The sequence below is a fragment of the Artemia franciscana genome, chromosome 15 (genome assembly GCF_032884065.1).
Source record: "Artemia franciscana chromosome 15, ASM3288406v1, whole genome shotgun sequence".
In the NCBI taxonomy this organism is placed as follows: domain Eukaryota; kingdom Metazoa; phylum Arthropoda; class Branchiopoda; order Anostraca; family Artemiidae; genus Artemia; species Artemia franciscana.
Genome location: NC_088877.1, coordinates 15,894,007 through 15,917,773, shown reverse-complemented (window position 1 = coordinate 15,917,773; position 23,767 = coordinate 15,894,007). Strand labels below are relative to the sequence as shown.

General features: G+C 37.7%; 1 protein-coding gene across 1 annotated transcript in view; it reads right to left on the bottom strand.

Annotated features, from left to right (window-relative positions):
• Positions 1-23,767, bottom strand: part of LOC136036542 (uncharacterized) — a gene marked incomplete in the record, with an annotated part of 69,223 nt that overhangs the window by 38,991 nt on the left and 6,465 nt on the right. Inside the window, 2 exon segments of the mRNA XM_065718847.1 lie at positions 7,243-7,471; positions 14,216-14,328. Coding sequence (XP_065574919.1) covers positions 7,243-7,471; positions 14,216-14,305 — 319 coding nt within the window.

Here is a 23,767-nt window from a genome sequence, read left to right as displayed (position 1 = left end):
TTTTAAGTTTTAATGCTGCTCCTCACTTTCAGCAGAAAAAACTTCTCATATTTATTTTTTCCTTGTTTTTTTAAATAATACGAAAAAATCCTGCGCCCCCTTCATTGAAAGTCTCTTCCCCCATGAGAAGTTTTTCCATGGAAAGATCCTCCCGCGTAACACCCCCCCCCCCACCTGAACTCTCCCTCCCAAACCAAAAAAAAATCCCCCTGAAAACGTCCGTACACTTCCCAGTAACCATTACTATATGTAAACACAGGTCAAAGTTTGTAACTTGCAACCCCTCGCAGGGAGACTGCGGGGTAGTAAGTCGTCCCTAAAAACATAGTTATTAGGTTTTTGATTATGGTGAATAAAATGGCTATCTCAGAATTTTGATCCGGTGACTTTTGGGAAAAAAGAGCGTGGGAGGGGGCCTAAAATGGCTATCTCAGAATTTTGATCCGGTGACTTTTGGGAAAAAAGAGCGTGGGAGGGGGCCTGGGTACCCTCCAATTTATTTGGTCACTTAAAAAGGGCACTAGAACTTTTAATTTCAGTTATAATGAGCCCTCCCGAGACATTCTAGGACGACTGGGTCGATACGATCTCCCCTGGGAAAAAAACAACAACAACAAAAAATAAACACGCATCCGTGACTTGTCTTCTGGCAAAAAATGCGAAATTCCACATTTTTGTAGATATGAGCTTGAAACTTCTACAATAAGGCTCTCTGATACGCTGAATTTGATAGTGTGATTTTCGTTAAGATTGTATGACTTTTAGGGGGTGTTTTCCCCTATTTTCTAAAATGACGCAAATTTTCTCAGGCTCGTAACTTTTGATGGGTAAAACTAATCTTGATGAAAGTTATATATTCGAAATCAGCATTAAAATGAAATTTTTTTGATATAGCTATTGGTATCAAAATTCCATTTTTTAGAGTTTTGGTTACTATTGAGCCGGGCCACTCCTTACAACAGTTTGTTACCACGAACTGTTTGAAAATTAAATGACGACCGGGACACTCAAAGAGAAATTACAGACCGGGACATCGGGACACGAATGACGACCGGGACACCGGGACACAGGGAATATAAATGACGACCGGGACACTCAAAGAGAAATTACAGACTGGGACACCGGGACACGAATGACGACCGGGACACCGGGACACAGGGAATATAAATGACGACCAGGACACTCAAAGAGAAATTACAGGCTGGGACACCGGGACACAAATGACGACCGGGAAACAGGGAATATAAATGACGACCGGGACACAGGGACACAACTACAACGGGGACGCCGGGGGCACATGGGGGATATATAAATGACGACGGGAAAACAGAGAATGTTCGATTAGCAATCACCATCAACAAAGCTCAAGGGCAATCATTAGAATAATGAGGTATGGATCTGAATACGAAATGTTTTTCCCATGGACAATTATATGTTGCATGTTCAAGAGTCGGTAAACCTGACAATCTATTTGTATGCACAGACAATGGGACAGCGAAGAATGTTGTATATTCGCAAGTTTTACGTAGTTAAAAACATATATATATATATATATATATATATATATATATATATATATATATATATATATATATATATATATATATATATATATATATATATATATATATATATATATATATATATATATATATATATATATATATATATATATATATATATATATATATATATATATATATATATATATATATATATATATATATATATATATATATATATATATATATATATATATATATATATATATATATAAATATATAAATATATAAATATATATATATATATATATATATATATATATATATATATATATATCACAGGTGGGACACAACTACAATGGCGCATAACTAATATGGCGCGTAACGACTTACAAGCTCGGGGGGGGGGGGCTTGGGGGCGCGAAGCACCCTCACCAACTAGGTGTTGGGGTGGCGCGAAGCGCCTCCCCAACAGACAGTACGTAATAGAAATATACGAATATAGAAGTTCGCTAAGCAAGTTAATTTGTAAGTTACATATATTTATTACTAAGGAAAATGTTCGAAAATAAAATTGAAAGTTCTAGTAGCCTTTTAAAGTAACCAAAAAAATTGGAGGGCAACTAGGCCCCCTCCCCACCCTTTTTTTCTGAAAATCGTCCTTCAAAACTTTGAGAAAGCCATTTGGCCAAAAAAGGTAAAACTAATAAGCAGATTTCGTTTTAATTATTCATGTACGGAGAGCCAAAATCAAAACCTGCATTATTTCAAAAACGTTAAGAAATTAAATATTAAAAAAACAAGTTTTTTTTTCAACTGAAAGTAAGGAGCCACATTAAAACTTAAAACGAACAGTAATTATTACGTATATGAAGGTGTTCGTCTCATGACGTCATTATTAGTACATACGGCTTTGTATATGGACAGACAATGGGAAAGCCAAGAATGTTGTATATTCGCAATTTTTACGTAGTTTGAAACACATATATAAATCTATCTATATTCACAGGTGGGACACAGGGACACAACTACAATGGCGCGTAACTAATATGGCGCGTAACTAATATGGCGCGTAACGACTTACGCGCGCGGGGGGGCTTGGGGGGGGTCGCGAAGCGCCCCACCAAATAGGTGTTGGGGTGGCGCGAAGCGCCACCCCAACAGCTAGTATGTAATAAAAACATAAGAATGCAAAAGTTCTTTAGGTAAGCTAATTTATAAGTTACGTATATCTTTTACTTATAAAAAGATTCGTAAAAAATTAAAAGTTCTAGTTGCCTTTTTAATTAGCCGAAAATCGGAGGGCTACTAGTCTTCCTCCACCGCTCTTTTTTTCTCAAAATCATTCGATCAAAATTATGAGAAAGCCATTTAGCAAAAAAAAAATATATACAAATTTCGTTTTAATTATTCCTCTGCGGAGAGCCAAAATCAAAACATGCGTTGATTCAAAAACGTTCAGAAATTAAATAAAAAAAACAAGTTTTTTAAATGGAAGTAAGGAGCGACATTAAAACTTAAAACGAACAGAAATTACTCCGTATATGAAAGGGGCTTTTCCTTCTCAACGCCCCGCTCTTTACGCTAAAGTTTTTTTTAAAATAAAGGAGAAAAACAAAACTAAAAAACGAATGTATATACAGACCGGGACACCGGGATACAAATGACGACCGGGACACAGGGAATATAAATGACGACCGGGACACAGGGACACAACTACAACGGGGACGCCGGGGGGCACAGGGGGATATAAATGACGACCGAGACACCGGGACACATGGAATATAAATGACGCCCGGGACACTCAAAGAGAAATCACAGACTGGGACACCGGGACACAAATGACGACCTGGACACAGGGACAAAACTACAAAGGGGATGCCGGGGGGCACAAGGAGATATATAAATGACGATGGCGACACAGGGAATGGTAGATTAGCAATCACCATCAACAAAGCTCAAGGGCAATCATTAGAATCATGAGGTATAGATCTGAATACGGATTGTTTTCCCATGGACCATTATATGTTGCATTTTCAAGAGTCGGTAAACAATCTATTTATATGCACAGACAATGGGACAGCAAAGAATGTTGTATATTCGCAAGTCTTACGTAGTTAAAAACATATATATATATATATATATATCTATATTCACAGGTGGGACATAGGGACACAACTACAATGGCGCGTAACTAATATGGCGCGTAACGACTTACGCGCGCGGGGGGCTTGGGGGGGGCGCGAAGCGCCACCCCAACAGCTAGTATATATATATAAATGTAGTATCTGTCTGTTGCACTATCCATATATATAAAGTAAGTTGTATGTATGTATTTTTGTATGTTTGAGGGTTTGCATATGAAGTCATTATAAGCATATAAGGCTTTGTATATGACGTCATTATAAGATGACGTTACAGACCGGGACACCGGGACACAGGGAATATAAATGACGACCGGGACACTCAAAGAGAAATTACAGACCGGGACACAAACGACGACCGGGACACCGGGACACAGGGAATATGAATGAAAACCGGGACACAGGGACAAAACTACAACGGTGACGCCGGGGGGGGGGCACAGGGGGATATATAAATGACGACGGGGACACGGGGGTATATTCGCAAGTTTTACTTAGTTAAAAACACACACACATATATATATATATATATATATATATATATATATATATATATATATATATATATATATATATATATATATATATATATATATATATATATATATATATATATATATATATATATGTGTGTGTGTGTATATATATTCACAGGTGGGACACGGAGACACAACTAAAATGGCGCGTAACTAATACGGCACGTGACGACTTACGCGAGGGGGGGGGTCACGAAGCGCCCAATTTGGTCAATTATTGGCACATTTGTCACATTGCCCCCGCCCCAAGATATTGCTCACGTCACCCTTGTCACATTGGGACTCCCCTAAGATTTTTTTCTACATCAACCCCTGTTGATCGAAGGTTTTATTCAAACCTGGGCTAACCTTGGTTATTTCGTGGATTTTAACACTTGGCTATGCACATTTAGAGACAAGAATGAACTTCCTGAACCAGCAATTCCATATGTATTACCTTCTACTAGTTATAAATCTTAACCGCAAATATTGTAGTAAAATAGGGATGCAAGCAATAACAAAGTGACATATTACAGCCCAAGAAGCCTACCAAAACAACAACAGCAGATCAGCTCATTAATCAAAAATGTATCCTTTACGAATCTGTAACTGTTCCGAGGCACCATTCTTCGAGACCACCCTGCAACAAGTGGAGGTTCAACTTAAGTTCTAAGGCTGAAATTGCGACTGTTTAATAGCCACGTCATGCCTGTTCTGCCTCATGCAGTCAAAACCTGGCACTTGAACCAAGAACACGAGAGAATTATTCTTGCTTTCGAGAACACATGTCTTATACCGAATTCTTTTCCTCCATGGCTTTCTCAGATGCGGTTCGACTTCGCAAATTTATGACATAGATCTAGAGTCTACACTTTGGTGTAGATTTGAGAAAATCTACACCACTGAACCACACAAAAAAGAAAAAAACTTCCAGGATATGACCGAACTAGTCCTAGATTCAGCTTCTAAATAAGACGACATTAGAAAAGCTGAAGAGAAGGCCATGTTTATCTTATTTAAGGCTACAGAAAATGAAACAAGTCCTGACCAAGTCAGCTACAGGAAATTTTTCGAAAAAGTTGGAAGTTCTGGGAAGCATGTGGAAGCAAAATCGCTCCCATCAACGAGCGATGTTTGCAAGTATCGTTCGTTTCAAGTATACTTCCAAGTTCAAGCTTGTAAAAATGTTGATGGCTTGACTGGATCCTTTGGAGTATTGCTGGATTATGCAGAAAGGAGAATTACGACCTGTGTATTCAGATAGATCACCGGCACCGCCTTCCCTTCTCTCAGTGTTTATCTCACTGTAACTGCAAGAGCGAGTGTTCGACGCTGCGATGTCCTTGCAAAAAGCATGGCTTAAAATGTACCTGGGCTTGTGGCGATTTTAAAAGAACAAGCTGTTCTAACTGCGAAACAGTTGGTGCTGGAAACCTTGAAGATGACCGTAGCGAAGAAGACCAAATTTTTGAATAGCTTTGCCACTATCCAATGATTCTCTGTGTTGCTGTGATTTTTATCTGCCTTATGTAATTGATCTCTGTGTTGCATTATATAATAGTATATTGATTTATTTTTTGGAACTAGTGTTTTGTCTCAGCTAAGGGAAGCTCTTTGACAGAATGTTTTTTTTTTTGTTTTTTTTTGTTGCCAAATATGCGCTTCAGCTTCTCCTTCTCATTCTTAATCACTTTCACAAAATTGAGGTTCCAGGCATACTGGACTTTACCTGGACCCAGTCTTGGTTGTTACCAAGGCGCGAAGCTGCAAATTTTTTGCCATAGGCCAAGTTTAATATACACCTGCAGGCTGAACCTCTCCCCCAACCTCACTCTCTCTCTCAAAGCTTTAAGCCCCAAACAATTCTTTTGACTTTAAACCTTTAGTTTCATGTTCATCAGCTATAAATAGAGCATAGAAATGGCATATCTAATCACATTTGCTGATATTTACTCAATCAACATTTTTTGCCCCAACCTCAAATTCAACCTCACATTTATGAAAGAGCTAGAGCAGCAAAATTTTCGGATTCGGAATCAGCACATATTTTTTGGTCGGGCAGTGAAAGAATCATTTGTATAGCAATTTGTTTGAAGTCAACTTCAACAACGTCCCTTTTTTCACAATTTTCCTAGAACCTCTCCCCCAACCTCATTCTCTCTCCAAGCTTTAAGCATTAAACAATTCTTTTGACTCATCAGTTTCATGTTCATCAGCAAAATAAAAAGAGCGTAGAAACGACATTGTTTGCCTCAACCTCAAATTCTACCTCAAAAACCTCGAATTTGTGAAAGGGCTAGAGCGTCAAACTTTTCAGATTCGGAATCAACACATATTTTTGGACTCGGACAGTAAAAAAAAAATAATTTGTATAGCATTTTGTTTGAGGTCGAACCCTTTTTTCACAATTTTCCTAAGCTTTTAGAAGAATTCTCAACATCCCCTGGCAGCAGAGGATAACCAGCCAATCTATTGGCAGCAAGACCAACTCTTGTGATAGATGACATAAAATTTCGCCGATGGATATATTTTGGCGACCTACTACAAAGAGATAATCTCCGGCTATCGAATGCAGCGCTCTACTGGCAATCGGGTTCATGCCACAGAGGAAGACCCAGAAACACCGTGCGCCAAATGTACCAGACAGATCTACAAAACCTGTCTTAGTCCAGCCTTAGAAAACCTTAATCGAGCCCTAGCAAGAGGATATACTGGCAGCAACAAACGTGTGAGAAGATTGGCAGTTCCTTCTTGGTGTCCATGGTGCTGCTGGAGGCAGAGGCGGAACTAAGGTCTAAGGCAAGGTAAGACATCAAAATAGCCCACCTGTCTTGAATAGCAAAGGGTGAAACCCCTCCTGATGAGCCACTGACAGACCAATAATAATAATTATTGGGTTTGTGATTTTTGGCGATTTTCGATTTTTATTGCATTAATCTTTTTATAAGAAATGCAAGCTCAGCAATGCTTGCTTTTGAGAGCCGTTTTGAGAATAAAATATCATTTTACCTATCAACTGATGAATTTTCAATTTATTTTTCAACCTATTCGTTCACTCAATAATATATTAAATGGCCTTACCATGAAATTTGTCAAGTAGTATCAACACTTCTTTTCTCTCTGTCAATAATGAGGGGTATCTGGATAGTGTTTTCAATGATGATTGTTGAAGCAGATCTTCCAAACCAGACATTAAACTCCGTCCTTCTAAAACGTTTTTCTCTTGGGTAGCTGCTTGCAAATCTTTCGCAAACTCTTGACATTGCAGTATAATCCGAATAATAGATAACAGCACAGGGTTTTTCGGAAGCTAAACAGAAAATTGTAATTTATTACAAAATCTTTACTTTACAAACTTAGCTATTGTGGTGAAACAAATATAACTTCTACAAAATCATCAAAGCTTGAAGTTGCCTGAGGTTTAAAGGATTGCAAATACTCCTCCTACATCACAGCATAATCAAAGCTTCCACTTTGGCCTCCTCCCAGAACATCCACACGGAGCTTCAAGCCAATCATTAACCTTCACCTCTGAAAACGATATTGTGACTTTATACAACAGGCGCCTGAAGCCAAGCAAGTATGTGCCATTATGAGGTCAGTGGGTCTCATTAAAATAATGATAAACTTGATTCGGAGATTTGGCAATTCCATCGCGTTCTACCTGACGACTGAGAGTGGAGCTACGGAACTTTCAGCCAATCATTAACCTTCAGCTTTGAAAACAATGTTATTACATTATACAACACATACGTGAAACCAAGCAAGTGTTTGCTTGGTTTTTATGTACTCAGTAGGTCTCATTAAAATATTGACAAATTTGAATCGGAGATTTGGCAATTCCACCGTGTTCTATCTCACGACTGGGGAATGGAGTTAGAAATTTAAGATATATTTTTTAAAGGGGGGAGCTTCAAATTTTCTGTTGGGGAAAGGGGCAGTTTTTTTTCTCTCTGGTCATTAAAAAAGACTGTCCGCTATTTTTTTTCGTTTTTAGGCTTAATTTTTTTTTAGACAACTTTTTTTGACAACTATAGGCATTAATTTACCTGGACGTAATGGATTAAAGATAAATGATGAGAGAGCGAATTTTACGGCTTTTATCAAGTAATAAGGGTTTACTAATTAAGGGAAGAGCTCCGACTAGCTAAAGAGGCGAATCATTCGGGTTTTTATTTTTCATCTTATGTTTTCGAGGAAAAAACCCTTAGAGCGACTCTTGGAAAGGATAAGGCAGTCATGTTTACACTATCCGAAAACTCAATCCTTGTGCAATTCTGAATTTAATATAGTGTAACATGGCTAAATGTCTTCTAAATCTTCTGTATTAAAATAGAAAAAACTTGCTATGCAGAGATTTGAGATTCTCAATTATTTCCTGATTTTATGGTCAAGATATTTTTGTTTTACCAAGCTGAACTAGAAAATAATAAATCACACTAACACATACAAATGATTAGAAAAAAATAAAAAAAAATAGAGACAAATAAAATTTAAGCAATGACTTTTAAGTCTTTTAAAAACTTCAAAGAGAAGCTAAATTTCCAATAGCTTGAGAAACTGAAAACAATCAGGTATTTAGAATTTTAACATAGTTCTTGCACTACCTAGAAACTACTTCTAAGATTTTTTTTTTCTGTTGTGTGTGTGTGTGTACATTATCGAGAATTTTGAAATTCTGGAGATGTTTCATAAAAAACTCTCTATGGGGGTAGAGGGAGCATGTTCTATAAAATCAATCTTAAGCTTATCATCTGCAATCTCCCTCTCCCCATTACTAACACTAGTAAACTCAAACCCATCAGCTCCTTCCTACGACCCAATCCCCAAAAGAAGAATCGTGCTTGCACCCTCAAGGGCTCATAGTGGCGTCAGGGTGGACGTTTTACGAGTTTGTTTAACCAGAGCCATGACTGCAGATGGTGCTCGAGGCTGACCTTAAGGAGTCGTACCCCTCCAGGAAATTATAGCCCATAAGACAACACAGCATATTCACTGGTCTTGTAGGTTTTGCTTGTTGTGGTGGACCTTTTTAGGCTGAAAAAACCCTTCTTAGCAAAGTTTTTTTTATTACGGCTGCTTCCCCATAAGAGTATAATATTTGTAGACATGAACGCATATTGAGTCATAGGTTATGGGCTTGAGAATGCTTGTAGAGGATTTAAAGTCTTGTTGATATCAAATAAAAAACAAGCTTTTTCCACTGAAAGTAAGGAGCAACATTGAAACTTAAAACGAACAGAAACTATTACGTATATGAGGGGTTCACCCTCTCGTCAATGCCTCGTTCTTTACGCAAAATTTTGTTCCTATTCTTTAAGATTGACCCCTTAATCGCAAAGGCCGTTTAATTAGAATAAATAGTTTTTTTTAAATGTTAAAAACAAACTTTAGAGTAAAGAGCGAGGTATTGATGAGGGGGTGAACCACCTCATATACATAATAATTTCTGTTCGTTTTAAGTTTTAATGTTGCTCCTTACTTTCAGTTGAAAAAAACTTTTTTATTTAATTTCTGATCATTTTTTAAATAATTCTGGGAAATCCGGCGCGCCCTTCATGGAAAATTCCTCCATTGAAACATCCTCCCACGTAACCCCCTCCCCCAGACTCCCCACCAAAAAAATACCCCCTGAAAACTTGCAGCCCTTTTCCCAGGAGCTGTGGGTGATTAAGTCATCCTCAAAGACATAGTTATTAGATGTTTCACTATGCTGAACAAAATGGCTAGCTCAAAATTTTGATCGGGTGACTTTGGGAAGAAAATGAGCGTGAGAGGAAGCATAGTTACTCTCTAATTTTTTGTCACTTAAAAAGGACACTACAACTTTTAATTTCCGTTTGAATGAGCCCTCTCACGATATTAAGGATCACTGGGTTAATATGAACACCCCTGGAGAAAAAAAAAACAAATACAACACACATCTGTGATCTTTCTTCTGGCGAAAAATACAAAATTCCACATTTTTGCAAATAGGAGCTTGAAACCTCTACGAAAAGGTCCTCTGACCCGTCAAATTTGATGATGTGATTATATTTCGTTAAGATTATATGACCTTTAGAGGGCGTTTCCCCCTTTTTCGGAAATAAGACAAATTTTCTCAGGCTTGTAACTCTTGATGGGTAAGACTAAACTTGATGAAACTTATATATTTGACATTAGCACAAAAATGCAATTCTTTTGATTTGCCTATTGGTATCAAAATTTCGTTTTTATGGCATTTGGTATTCATTATGTGACATAGCGATCGCAAATTCTGTCGGTCTGTCTGTCTGTCCTGGTTTTGCTACTTCAGGCACTTCCAGGCAAGCTAAGACGATGAAACTTGGCATGTGCATGAAGGACCGGAACAGATTAAATTAGAAATAGTCCTTTTCCCTATTTGACCATCTGGGGGGGGGGGAGTGGGGGGGGGCAGGTTATTTCGGAAGAGATAGAAAAAATGAAGTATTTTTTAACTTACGAACGGGTGATGGGATCTTAAAGAAATTTGACGTTTGGAAAGATATCGTGTCTCACAGCTCTTATTTTAAATTTCAGCCTTATCCGGTGAAGGGGATGTTGGGGGGGGCGGAACCTAAACTCTTTGAAAATGCTTAGACTGGAGGGATCGGGATGAAAATTGGTGGGGAAAATAAACACAAGTCCTAGATACGGGATTGACATAACCGGAAAGGATCTGCTCTCTTTGAGGAGTGGGGGGGGGGTTAATTCTAAAAAATTAGAAAACATGAGGTATTTTTAACTGGCGAAAGGGTGATCGTATCTTAATGAAATTTCATATTTAGAAGAACCTCGAAACTCAGGTCTCTTATTTTTTATCCGACCGGGTCCAGTGTCATTAGGGGGGGGGGACCGAAAATCTTGTAAAACGCTTGAAGCGGAGAGATCAGGATGAAACTTGGTGAAAAGAATAAGCACAAGTCCAAGATAGGTGACTGACATAACCGGATTGAATCCGCTCTCTTTGGTGGAGTTAGGGGGGGGGGAGTAATTCGGAAAAATTAGAAAAAATGAGGTATTTGTAACTTACAAACGGGTGATCAGATCTTAATGAAATTTGATATCTAGAAGGATCTTGTGCTTTAAAACTCTCATTCTAAATCGCGACCAGATCCGGTGACATTGAAGGGAGTTGGAGGGGGAAGCCGGAAATCTTGGAAAACGTGAAATCGAGGTATCTTACGAATGGGTGATCGGATCTCAATGAAACTTGACATATAGAAGAATCTTATGGCTCAGATGCTCCATTTTCAATAGGAATCGGATCCGGGGACATAGAGGGCTGGAGGGGGGATACAGAAATCTTGAAGACCGAAAATCTTGGAAAACGCTTAGAGTGGAGATATCGAGATGAAACGTGATGGGAAGAACAAGCACAAGTTATAGATACGAGATTGACATAATTGGTACAGATTCGATCTCTTTGGGGGAGCTGGGGGTTGTTAATTTGGAAAAGTTAGAAAAATTGAGGTATTTTTAACTTAAGAACGGGTGACCAGATCTTAATGAAATTTGATATTTAGAAGGAACTCATGTCTCAGAGCTCTTGTTTCAAATCCCGACCAGATCTGTTGACATTGGGGGGGGGGGACTGGAGGGGGAAACCAGAAATTTTGGAAAACGCTTAAATATCGTAGATACGTGACTGACGTAACCGGACTGAATCCGCTTTCTTTGGGGGAGTTAGAGGGTGGGGTTCAGTGCTTTGGCGAGTTTGGTTCTTCTGGGCGTGCTAGGACGATGAAAATTGGTATGCGTGTCAGGGAGCTGTGCAAATTGACTTGATAAAGTCGTTTTCCCTGATTCGAACATCTGGGGGCTAAAGGGAGAGGGAAAATTAGGAAAATTGAGGTATTTTTAACTTGCGAGTGGGTGATCAGACCTTAATGAATTTTGATATTTAGAATGACCTCGTGACTCAGAGCTCTTATTTTAAATCCCGACCGGCATTAAGCCTCTGATAGTCCTTTTAAAGCAATCTATTGATTCTTAGAATTTTGCTAGAGCTCATACAATATGAGCTCTTGGCTCTTCCGACCTCGTCACAAGTGCCATATGAGCTCTTAGCTCTTTTTTTTAGTTTTTGTTACTATTGAACCAGGTCGCTCCTTACTTACAGTTCGTTACCACGAACTGTTTGAACAAAGTTCTAATAAAGGTTAGAAAACCCTGTTGTGACCAAGATGGGTCCAGGGTTACACAAAGCCTCTATTTACACTGGATGTCCCAGGGACTTTTTGGTGTTCAGTTCTAAGCCAGATAAGCACTTCGTGTAGACCTGAGCAGAGGCATTAGTCTCTGTCCTGCACTGGTGTGGGGCCATTGCTTTTCTTGAGGCCATAATAATTTAACGATTTGAGTAATATGAAAATTCCAGCTTGGAATGTTACAAGGTTAAAAAAAAATACTATTGTATTGACATTTTGACTAACGAATTCAGACATTTTGAACTGTGCTTATTAGTAGTTTCAGAAACTCGTCACCAAAGAGTAGGAAATATGAAATTAGGTGATATAGAATCTATTTACTCAAACAGGAAGGATAGGGTACATAGACATGCAGTAGGGCTCATGATCAATAAGGAAGTTGGTAAGTCTTGCTTAGGTTGGGAGTGTATTAATAATAGAATACTTAGCCACTGATTTGATGACTAAAAAGTTCAAGGTATCATCCAAAGTAATAAATGCCTCTATAATACCGACTTATGGAGATAGTAATGACAAAGACGAATTTTACTTACAGCTACAGGAACAAACAGACATGACTCCAGGAGGAACTATTTAATTTTTCTTAGGGGATTTTCATGCCCAGATTAATATGCAAAGTATAGATGGTATCCTAGCCTAGGTAAATTTAGTGTATGAAAAGGAAATAGTAAAACATTACTGTGGTTACAGTAGGAAATAAGGTTAGAAGCTTCTTTTTTTTATTGTGTCAGGTGTTAAGTAGGGTAACGTCCTATCCCCCTTCTATAGACCATTTTGATGAACTTTGACCCAAGGAGCACAACTACGAGATAGCATGGAATCAAATGGGAAAGGAAAAGTATCCTAAATTTAGATTATACTTATGATTTGAGTGTCCTCAATGAGAATGTTCAGCAAAATGAATGAACTTTTAATGTTTTGGGAGTTCAGGGCACAAGAATAAGTTTGAAAATTATGTTAAGAAGATTATGTTGCTTAGACTGAGAATAAGTGAAGATGATTGGGTTATGTTAGGTAATGAGAAGATCGATCAAGTGAACAGCTTCAATTACTTAGCAAGTATAATTAGTAAAGACGGTGGATACAGTGAAGATGATGAAAGTGTAATAGCCAAGGCCAACAGTTTTTTTTTTCACACCTAAAAACATTTTGGAAGAATAGGGAACTAAGTCTCCAAACCAAGAATAGAATATCGGAACTACAGTGATGACGGTGGTCAAGTATGGTTCTAAACATGGGCGTTCAGAAAGATTCAGGAGGAATTTTTAGATGTTTATCAGAGAACTTGTCAGTAGTTTCTTTTGGGTATCAATCTGAAACAGTAAGCTGTAAAACAAAATGTGCTTCTACCCTGCTTTCTAGGGCTAAAAATAGAGAAAGGTTAAGATGACTAGGACACATTCTGTAGATGAAAGATGACAGATTGCCAAAGATCATTTTGCAGCCAAAAAAAAAACAGTTTGTTCCCAAAAGTGGTGTGAGGGGGTCACAAGGAGATATTTAAGGGAAACTGGAACGTCTTGAGAGGATTTAAAGAGGGAGGCTTTGAATAAATTAGGATGGAGGAGGAGAGTATATACCTGTGTTGGGCTCGGGTGGCTTAGTGCTTCGTCAAGTTGTTTGTATATGTAGCAGTAGTAGTAAACTCCTATATAAGTTGCAAAATAAAATATTTCGGATCAAATTTGAATAGAGGATTTCCACCATGTACACAAATTTCTTTTTTGTTGAGAAAAATGTATTGAATGTTTTAACTTTTTCTAAAGTATGAAGCTTTTTTAAATAGATAGCCTAACGTTAAGAAGAAAAAAACGCATCGACCAGTTGTGTGCTAAAAGAAATACCTTGTCTTCTTGTATTTGCAAAAATCTATCATTTGGTAGACCTTCAATAATCCAAGAGAGAAAAGCCAATTCCTCCGCCTTGAACTCCATTTTTATTGTTTTAGGCCATGGCACTAAAAAGGAAAAAAAACATACTCCAATATAACTGAGCACTAACATGAACCTCATTTGTCTGGGGCAATTGAGGTTGAAGACTAAGAAATAGATATAGGATGGTTTTTCTTTTTGCAATGTGCAATGTAAGCACATAGCAACAGTGAGCAACATAATTTTTCTCCCGGGGCACAAAACTGAGCCTATTGTGCTGGCAAAAAACAAGGTTAGTATCACCCAATTTAAATCAGGACTAAAGAATGGCCAAAGCCTTTAATACACAAACAGAGCAAGTAACTCAAAATGCTTTAATTATAAAATGAAAAATTGACAGTAATTAGGATTAAAACTTCTTTCTTAAAATTGATTCCTCTAAACAGAAAAACTAAAATCACCACTTAGTTAATTCAAAAGGTTCTACAGCCAAGAATGAAAAAGTTCTTATGACCACACTGGTCTAGACTTAACAATAAAAAAAAATAGAATAACAAAATAGGATAAAATCTTAGCAGTTGTAGACACCAAAGATATGAACAGAAATACAACAGATGTGTTTTTTTTAGCCCCATTTATAGCCTAACTGTTGAAGCTGAGTTCAAGAATGTATTTAGCAGTTATAAAAAATCCAAATAGCTTAAACAAGTCATAAATAATAAAATACTAAGTGCAATAAGACATATTTGTTAGAAATTAAATACATTTTGAATGAATTATCTTTCACCCACTTCAGTTGATTTCAGCCATCTCTATTTGCTCTCTGAATTTTTTAATTTCTTATTTGATGCTTTTTTTGCTGATAGTGTCGTTTTGAATGTTGTATAAAAATGTTTATGGGTTGAACCAAAATAACCGCTTCTTTTTAGATAACTTCGAAGACCACACTGCCTTTCCATGACGAAAGTAAAACATTTCAAAATAGGGATGAAACCTTTTTATTGACAGTGAACAGATATAAAATATAACTGGATATTTCGAACACATATACAGTGTTCATCATCAGCAGTAAAACTCTGATGTTTTACTGCTGATAATGAACACTGTATATGTGTTCGAAATATCCAGTTAAATTTTATATCTGTTCACTGTCAATAAAAAGGTTTCATCCCTATTTTGAACTGTTTTACTTTAACCACTTCTTTACATAATATTTGACGAACACCTTTTTGGCAAATTTGGCAACCTTGGCTAAGGAGGTTCATAGCACTGACATTAACAAAAAATAATAGATAAATTACTATTTTAATAGATTTTTTTGATTTGATACTAAATTCCAAGATATACCCTTAGTTATCTAAGAGATAGGGATACATTTACTAGTAAAACCATCAATTACGCCCCCTTAGTTGTTTACCCCCCCCCCTTCCTTGTTAGATTTTGAAAAATTCCTTTTTGGTGTTTTGTTGGAAAAAAAAAATCAGTATCAGGGAAGATAAGAACGCATGAAAGGACCAGCAGGGCTAATCCATTACAAATGCTCAAGACACTCAAACCAAACTGCAGTACTCAAATGCTAGAAATTCAATTGACAAAGGAAAACTAACAACAACTAGGGGATACTACACTAGGGGATCAATTATCAAAGTTCAGCAACTCCAGCATTAACTTCAAAATATCCCAAGAGAGCATACAATACCTACTTGTAGTATGATTACGGATGATACTTTTGAGTTAGTGAATGGTTTAGTGACTTCCGGTTTGCTACTCAAATTATCAGGTGACAATGAACCAAATGAAAGGTTATTGAGAAGTCATTACTAGACAATGATATTGCTATTATTTTCGAAAAATAAAACTGCGAAAGAGAAGGATAAAAGGAAAAGAAATGTAATAATTAGCAGAAAGAACATATGATCTGTAATAGTTTTAGCAGTGGTTTCTGCAAGTTTTGCGAACAATGCAAGTTTCTACATATTTTTTGTCATTTTATTTCGGGAATCTGTGTGTCTGATAAGTGTATTTTTGATCATGTTGACCTGTGTTCTGTTTTATCTTGCATTGATAAGTTGTGTAATTTTGCTTATGCATCACCAGGGATAGAGGGTAGGTTCAAAACCCAATCTTTTTTAGGGCAGCGCCCAATGTATTCACGACTACCTCCTCCCCTAGATCATGTTACATTTGACTTTCAGCATTATCCCTCTTCATACCCAATGCAGAGCAGTTTACCCCAGGAATCCATCCCTCGAAACAATCCTTCGCCCCAAGTACTTGCGCGTGTCTGGTCATCCCATCCCTCAAAATCACTTTACTCAATTCAGACCATTCCCGAACCCCCCATCACTCACATTTCTCCCAAAAATCCACTTCTTTTCGACTCCGTTCCACTCCGTGTGTCCATGAAGTTACCGACTGGTTCTGGAATCCACCCGTTATTTGCCAAAACAAACCCAATCCCACCTTTCTCAGACACCTTCCACCATACTTCCCTCTCCCAGCATCATCTTGCCTTCCCCCTGCCATATAAAGAACAATCCCAATTTAACTTATTCCCAGATCTCCAGGAAACCTTTCCCCCTTCCCTCGCATCTTTATCCCCCCTTGCAACCATACCAGTGTGACTCTGGTTTGAGAGTTCCCACCTTCGAAAATTATCCTGTAATAAGTAGTCCGCCCCAAAAATTATCCACTTCATCCCATCTCACAGTTAAAGCTTCACTCTTAAAGTCCAACCTTCGACCAGCTAATGCTTCACTGATTACCCGTGATTATAGAGATAAAAAATATAGTTTCCTATCTTTAATAGAGGTAAATTTCACAAAAGGGCAAAATTTCACCCACGGCTCCCAACTTACCCCCGACTTTTAAAGTGAACCTCTTCCCCTCCCACTATAAAACCGGTTTACTAGTCTCTCGATCCAGAGTGGTGAGTTTGAGCCTTACAAGCCTTCCTACAATACGCCGAATGATAATATTTCACTTTTAGGGGATGTTCTCCCACTTCCAGCATTAATTTAAATTAATTAACACCCTGCCAAAGTTGCCTCAGAATAAAGCTTTTTTGAAGAAATGAGTTGTTAAAGAGTTTGACAAAAACGTTATCATTTCCCCGTTTTCCTCCTTACGAACGCCCAAAAGTTTGAATTTTGAAAAGTTAATTGAGTTAGAAGCAACAGCTACATTGAGCCATATTCATAAATTACAGTTACTGAAGTCCAGGCTCAAAATCCAGATTTCCTTAAAATGACTGGTTTTCAAGAGTTTATAAAGCTTCGCCTGATTGACCACCCACTGGGAAAAAAAGGAGGAGGAGTAATGATTTTCGCAAAGGATCGACTCTCTCCTACTCTTATACATGTGCCTGGTCTAAGTGATAGCAATGTAATCATTTGGATATCTACTAAGCCCAAATGCCTGCCTTGGCCTTACACTAATTTAAATATTTGCTCATTTTATTATTCAACCAGACAAAATGCTTATTCTCGCCGTAATTTCCACGATAGACTACAACCAAGTCTTGACTTCGCGACAACTAAGTACCCAAATGCCGGCATTTTTATTGCAGGAGACGCAAACGAACAAAGTCTTTATTATCTGTGCAAAAATCAGAAGCTTAAGCAAATTGGTGATGTTAGTTGTACCAACCATAAAACCTTTTACGAAACTCCAACTACTCTTCCCCCTCCCCTTGGTGGTAGCTATCATTTATGCTACAATTAAAACTACTGCCAGTTTCAAAACAAATTACTCATACTCTGAATTTTCGTACTGGTCAATAACAAGTCAAGGTCTTTTCAATTTTGGATCTTGGCAAGTCAGGGTCTTTTCAATTTTGGATCTTGGATTACGTCTGAGAGTTGGGATGATGTTTGTGTTGTGTGTATAGCTTAGTTCAAAGGTTAGTTTGTTTCAAACAAAATTAATGAAAAATTACCAAAATTGTTTCCCAGAGGTTACCAAGAAGGTATGTTCCTCAGATAAACCTTACATTAATAAAAAAAATTAAGGACTAATCTATTTGAAACTCAAACTGTTTCGCCTTAAAAAGAAAGATGATGGCCAACCACTGTAAATAAATAAAGAAAGAAATACGTCGGGCTGCCTCTCATTATGGTAAGAATAAACTAAATTGCTTAGAACACAGCAAATCTCAGCAATGGTTTAAGAAGGTGAAAGGAATAGGGGGTTGCTTGTACAATAACCTGAATTTTCTTCTAGATGAACCGCCTGAACATACAGTCAATGAGCTTAATAAGCACCTGGCTAGCATTGTGCAAAAATTCCCCCTTGTTATTACTTTTCATGATATTTAGTAATTCCGGATGTTACCCTTTGTGCTGGAAGCTGGGCTACATTACTCTAATCCAAAAGATGGGAGGCCTGAATGATTTCAATGGAGTACAACCAATTACCTTGACCCCAGTTTTTTCAAAAATATATGAGAGTTTGTTAGCTAATTGGTTAAAGGCAGAGATTCTTGAACTTATTGATTTACAAAAGTTTGGTATGCTGAAGCAGACACCTCCTTCACAGTACCCTGTCAGTCTTCTTGACACCATTCTTAACAACCTTGCAAAACTCTGATACTTGGTTGAATCTTTTATCAATTGATCTCCAAAAAGCGTTTGACCTAATTGACAAGAATATTCTTGTAAATACACTATTGATTGAGTTTCAAGCGAGACCCTTTTTAGTTAAAAATTATTTCCTCGTTTTTAACAAATCATTCTCAAGTGCTTAAATATAAAAATATTTATTCCAATCCCCTTCCTATCTTTTGTGGGGTCCCCCAGAGAACCCTGATGGGTCGCATTTTATTCCTTATAATGGTTAATAGCTTCATGACTGACCACAAAGAGCAATGGAAGTATGTGAACGACCTGTCTGCACCTGAGGTTTGTCAACAAAATATTAAAAGCTCAATTATGACATTACTTGACAATGTCACACACAAGGCTTCTTTGTTGAAGATGAAAGTTAACACTAATAAATTGTCATTTATGACAGTTAATTTCTTAAAACCACCCCCTTCTTTTGCAAACCCCATTCCTCCAAAAATCTCTTTCACATGCATTAAACTACTTGGAGTGACAGTCACTGCTGACTTGAAGCAGGATGTCCATGTTCAAAATATCCTAAAACAAGCTTCCCCTTCAGTTTCCCTTCTAAAACTTTCGTTAAAATTTTCTTACCCCCCCCCCCATGGACCTTCTCAAACTTTATTGTTCTTTTATTTGGCCAATACTGGAGTCTGCTTATCCAGTGTGGCATTTTGATCTTTCCTTGGAGCATATTTATAAGATTGAAAATGTCCAAAAATGAGCACTTAGGATCATAAATGGTGAAGGGAAGGTTCCATATCATTTCTACTTGGTAAGTTTAAGCTCGCCATGTTGGCCAGGAGAGGGAACTTCCTGTGCCTTTGTTTGGGTACTAAGACCTTGTCTGATCCTTGATTACGTTCCGTCATCCCCTAACCCTACCTTCCCACCTGCAACAGTCCATCCTGTATTAAATCCCCGAACTGACTACCATCCCCGCTAAACATGAAAAATATCAGAAGAGTTTTGTTCCAAGTTCTGTTGAGTTATACAATAGCCAGGAAAATTCGTCATTGATTCTATTGTTATCTATTTATCTTTTATTTTTGACTTTTTAACTAAGCTTTGACTCATCATATTTTTTTCAGCAACTATGCTGTGAGAGAAATTTTTTAAATAAATATATTCTATTTAACAAATAAAATTCGAAAACAACACCCTGAACATAATGACAATCTTCAGTGGAATATTCACCACATGGTAAGGCAATTACAATAAGCACTGCATAAACAACAACATACTGAATATGTTGCACTGTTGGACAAAATCAACAGAAACTATGTGCATCCAGGCAGTCAAAAGGGAATATCTGATAAAAGGGAAATCTGATCCATCCCATTGTGTGAGTCATGGTTTTAGTCTCCCAGTCCTTGTTGGGATTTGAAGCTGTTTATGGTTGTTGATCCAACTATCATCTTGCTTAGATTGTTTGACAGACTTATTATGTGATTGTAGAAGTGGTTTCTTTTTCCTGTTATGGCATGCTTGCAGAAAAGCTTTGCTGAATGACCTCTGGTACTTGATGACCAAGCTGGCTCAAACATGTCTTTGTTGTCAGACTAGAGTAGCTTGCAGGTCATTATCATGTCTCCTCTTTGTTGATGGTATGTTAGAGTTGGTAGCTTAAGGTTCTGCAATCAACCTGCATGCTCTTTGTCTTTGAGGCCCTTTATGCATTTTATTGGCCAACTTTGGACAGACTTGAGAGCTATCTGGTCTGTTTTATCAATTGGTGTGGCAACACACATTCCAAACTCCAATCTTGGCCTCACCAAGCTTTTGTATGGTTTAGTAACTATTGCTGAGGATCTACTGGTGATTGTGCACTTGATGACACCAAGAGTTTGGTTATCCCCTACTACTGCAGCTTGGTATGGCGGCTGAATTTAAGGTCTTCATCTACAACAACCCCCCAAAACCTCTTTCTGAGGTTCTCTTGGAAATTGGTTGTCTCACACTAGCATTTGATGACATTGAGTATTGCCATTGTGGGTTATTTCATCCAAAACGGAGAATCTTGCACTTTTCAATATTAAACTCAAGCCTCCATATATTAGCCCATTGCAAAAGCTCTCTGGATTAGTATTTAGGTCACACCCTGCTGTGTGTCAACATGACCAATAAGTTTCACATTATCAGCATAAAGGCTAAGTTTATTTTAACATTTCTTGGAGTGTTGTTAACGTAGATATTGAAGAGTGTAGGCCCTAAAACAGTTCCATGAGGTATCCCACTGAAGACCTCTGCTATTTCAGAGAAGTAAGCTGTACCACCTTCGCCAAAAACTCTGACCCACTGCTCTGTTCCCTTCAAGAAAGACATTATCCAGTCCAACACACCCTCTTCAATTTCAATTGCCTTCAATTTCAACTGGAGTCTTCAATGACAGACTTTACCAAAATCTAGCAGAACCATATCCACTAGGAGAACTTGGTTAAGGAGCTCAGTCATGTGATTGTATGATTCAATCAGATTTGTTTCAACTGATGTACCTGGTCAGGACCTATATTGTTGTTTTGATAGAAGGTGATTTGTGGCCAAATGTTTGAGAGCAGCAGCATTTACAACACCTTCAAGGATTTTCCCAACAGCTTAGGTAATACTGATTGGCTGATAATTGGGAGTTTTGTGTCTTGGTGAGATATGGGTGACTTTCCACATGACTTTGGAATGAAAATACTTTTGAGGGAGTTCTGAGAGAGGCAGCACTAATTGGGCACCAGCTTCCTTTAAGAGTTGTGGACAAAAACTATCTGGCCCAACAGACTTATTTGGATTAAGCTGAAATTCAAGACCAGCCTCATCCACTATTACTGGAAACACTGGGGTGTTAATGATGCAGTGTGAAGGGGGCAGTGTCTGGGGGTGTGAATACTGACTAAACTGGTGATCCAAGTAATCAACAATTTTTTGGGGGTCATTTGACTGAATTCCATTACAACCCAGCTCTGTAATCATGTGTACCACAAGGCTTATGTACAGAGGCATATTTCCAGAACTTCTTGGGGTTGGTTTTAGAGGTTGCCATGATGACCTCCTTGTAATTCTCTGAAGAGGGCTTGCATTTTGTTCCTTTGAATTTAACCAGGTATTCAGCTCTATGGGGGTTCTAGTTAATGAGCTTTGACAGTTTATTCTTCTTGTTCCATGCAATTTTCATTTTTCTGATCATCAAGGTTGTCTTTTTGTGTTACCACATGATAGTTCTATTTCTATTGATGGTGTCCAGCAGCATATTCTCCCTTTTCTCCCAGGTTTCTTAGCCATTGCCAGCATCAAAACTATGTCTGCTAGAAGACACAGAAGTTTCTGGGTCATCAGAAACTTCTGGGTCATCAGAACATCACTACTATACTCACTTGTAAACACTGTACTATGAAAATCACTTCTACCTAATTGACTATCTACACTGGTTACTTTGCAAAGTATATGATCTAATGTGTCATTGTAGCTGGTAGGGCTGCCCAGGTCCAACCTGAGAACTATAGTGATCCCATGGATAACCAGATCAGCTTTCCCTGTGCATGCCTTACCTGCAACTCCTCATAGTGCTTTGCTCTTTTGCCATGGTTGGTCTTGGGGACATTGTTCTGGAACTGAATTGTATCTGACCCTCTTCTTTCATAAGACTTTTGCTGGACTGTCTTGAGTTGAAACTTCCTGGGAATAACTGAACTAAATTAAGACACTAGCCTATGGTTGTACAGATTGTCAAAAATGTGTATAAGCAATATCTTAGGAACATCTGGCTCATGAGTATTAACATGTAGCTCTTGTGGGGGATGTTAAACTAAATAATAAAGAAATTATGGCTATGTGCATCTAGGCTGTCAAATGGATGCTTCTTCAATATCTCTAGACCAGTTAAGGGTACTAAGTTGAAACTTTCAGGGAGTGTTGAATTCAATAAGAAACATAGATTTTTTAATGGAAAAAGGGGAATGTTTGAGCATTAATGTACAATTAATGCTCTTGTGAAGGAAAAGTTAAGAAAACAGTTCTTAGTATTTCATAATAGGCAGATGCACAAAACTTTAGATTGTGAAACCAATTTCACTATACTTTACCTCAACTTGCCCTAATGTGTGAATATAGGCTATATCCCAAATTAGAATATATACTCCCCATGTGTCTTTCCATTTCTTTATTTTGTCAGTACTGATTCAATTTATAGGTAAATAAGCTGAAACAAGAGTGATGCATGGCAAAATGCATGGGTAATATATAATTTGCATACGATTTTTCTACATGGGCTATTATGAAGTAAAATTTTTCTTCTTAACATATTTCCTTCTCAAGAAGGTCAATGTTCCTATTACCTGAACAATTGTTTAGGGTCATGAAACTATTGTTAATAGATGCATTTTGACTTTTGGAACATCTTTTCTCTCTTGCAAAACTACTGCAAACTCACAGTTATGGATTTATTCCAGCCCAAATATTGTGTTTACACATATAGAATTGCAATCATGGCCATTTTTGTTGATTGGATATTTAAAATTGCAAATCTGTAATAATTTAGAAACAAATTTGGGCTATATATTCGCAAATTAGGGGGGGGGGGGGTTTAATGCATAGCAAATATTAAATATGTAAACTAACCATTGCTGTATTTAATATATGCTATGCTTTACCACCCACCCACCCTAATGTGCAAATATATAACAACTCCATAATGGTGAGTTTTTGGTAGGCTAGTTTTGCAAGAGAGAAAAGATGTTCAAAAAGTCAAAATGCATCTATTAACAATAGGGTAAACCGACCAGTAGTCGGTCACAGACATAATCTCAGGCAGAATCTTTGATTGGATTGCAACATGCCCAATACTCGGTCAAAAGACTTTAATCTCGGGCACCCAATCTCAGTCAGAGACTTGCTTTTTCTGAGTCACTTCCAAAAAACCTGTTTAGATATTCTTTGC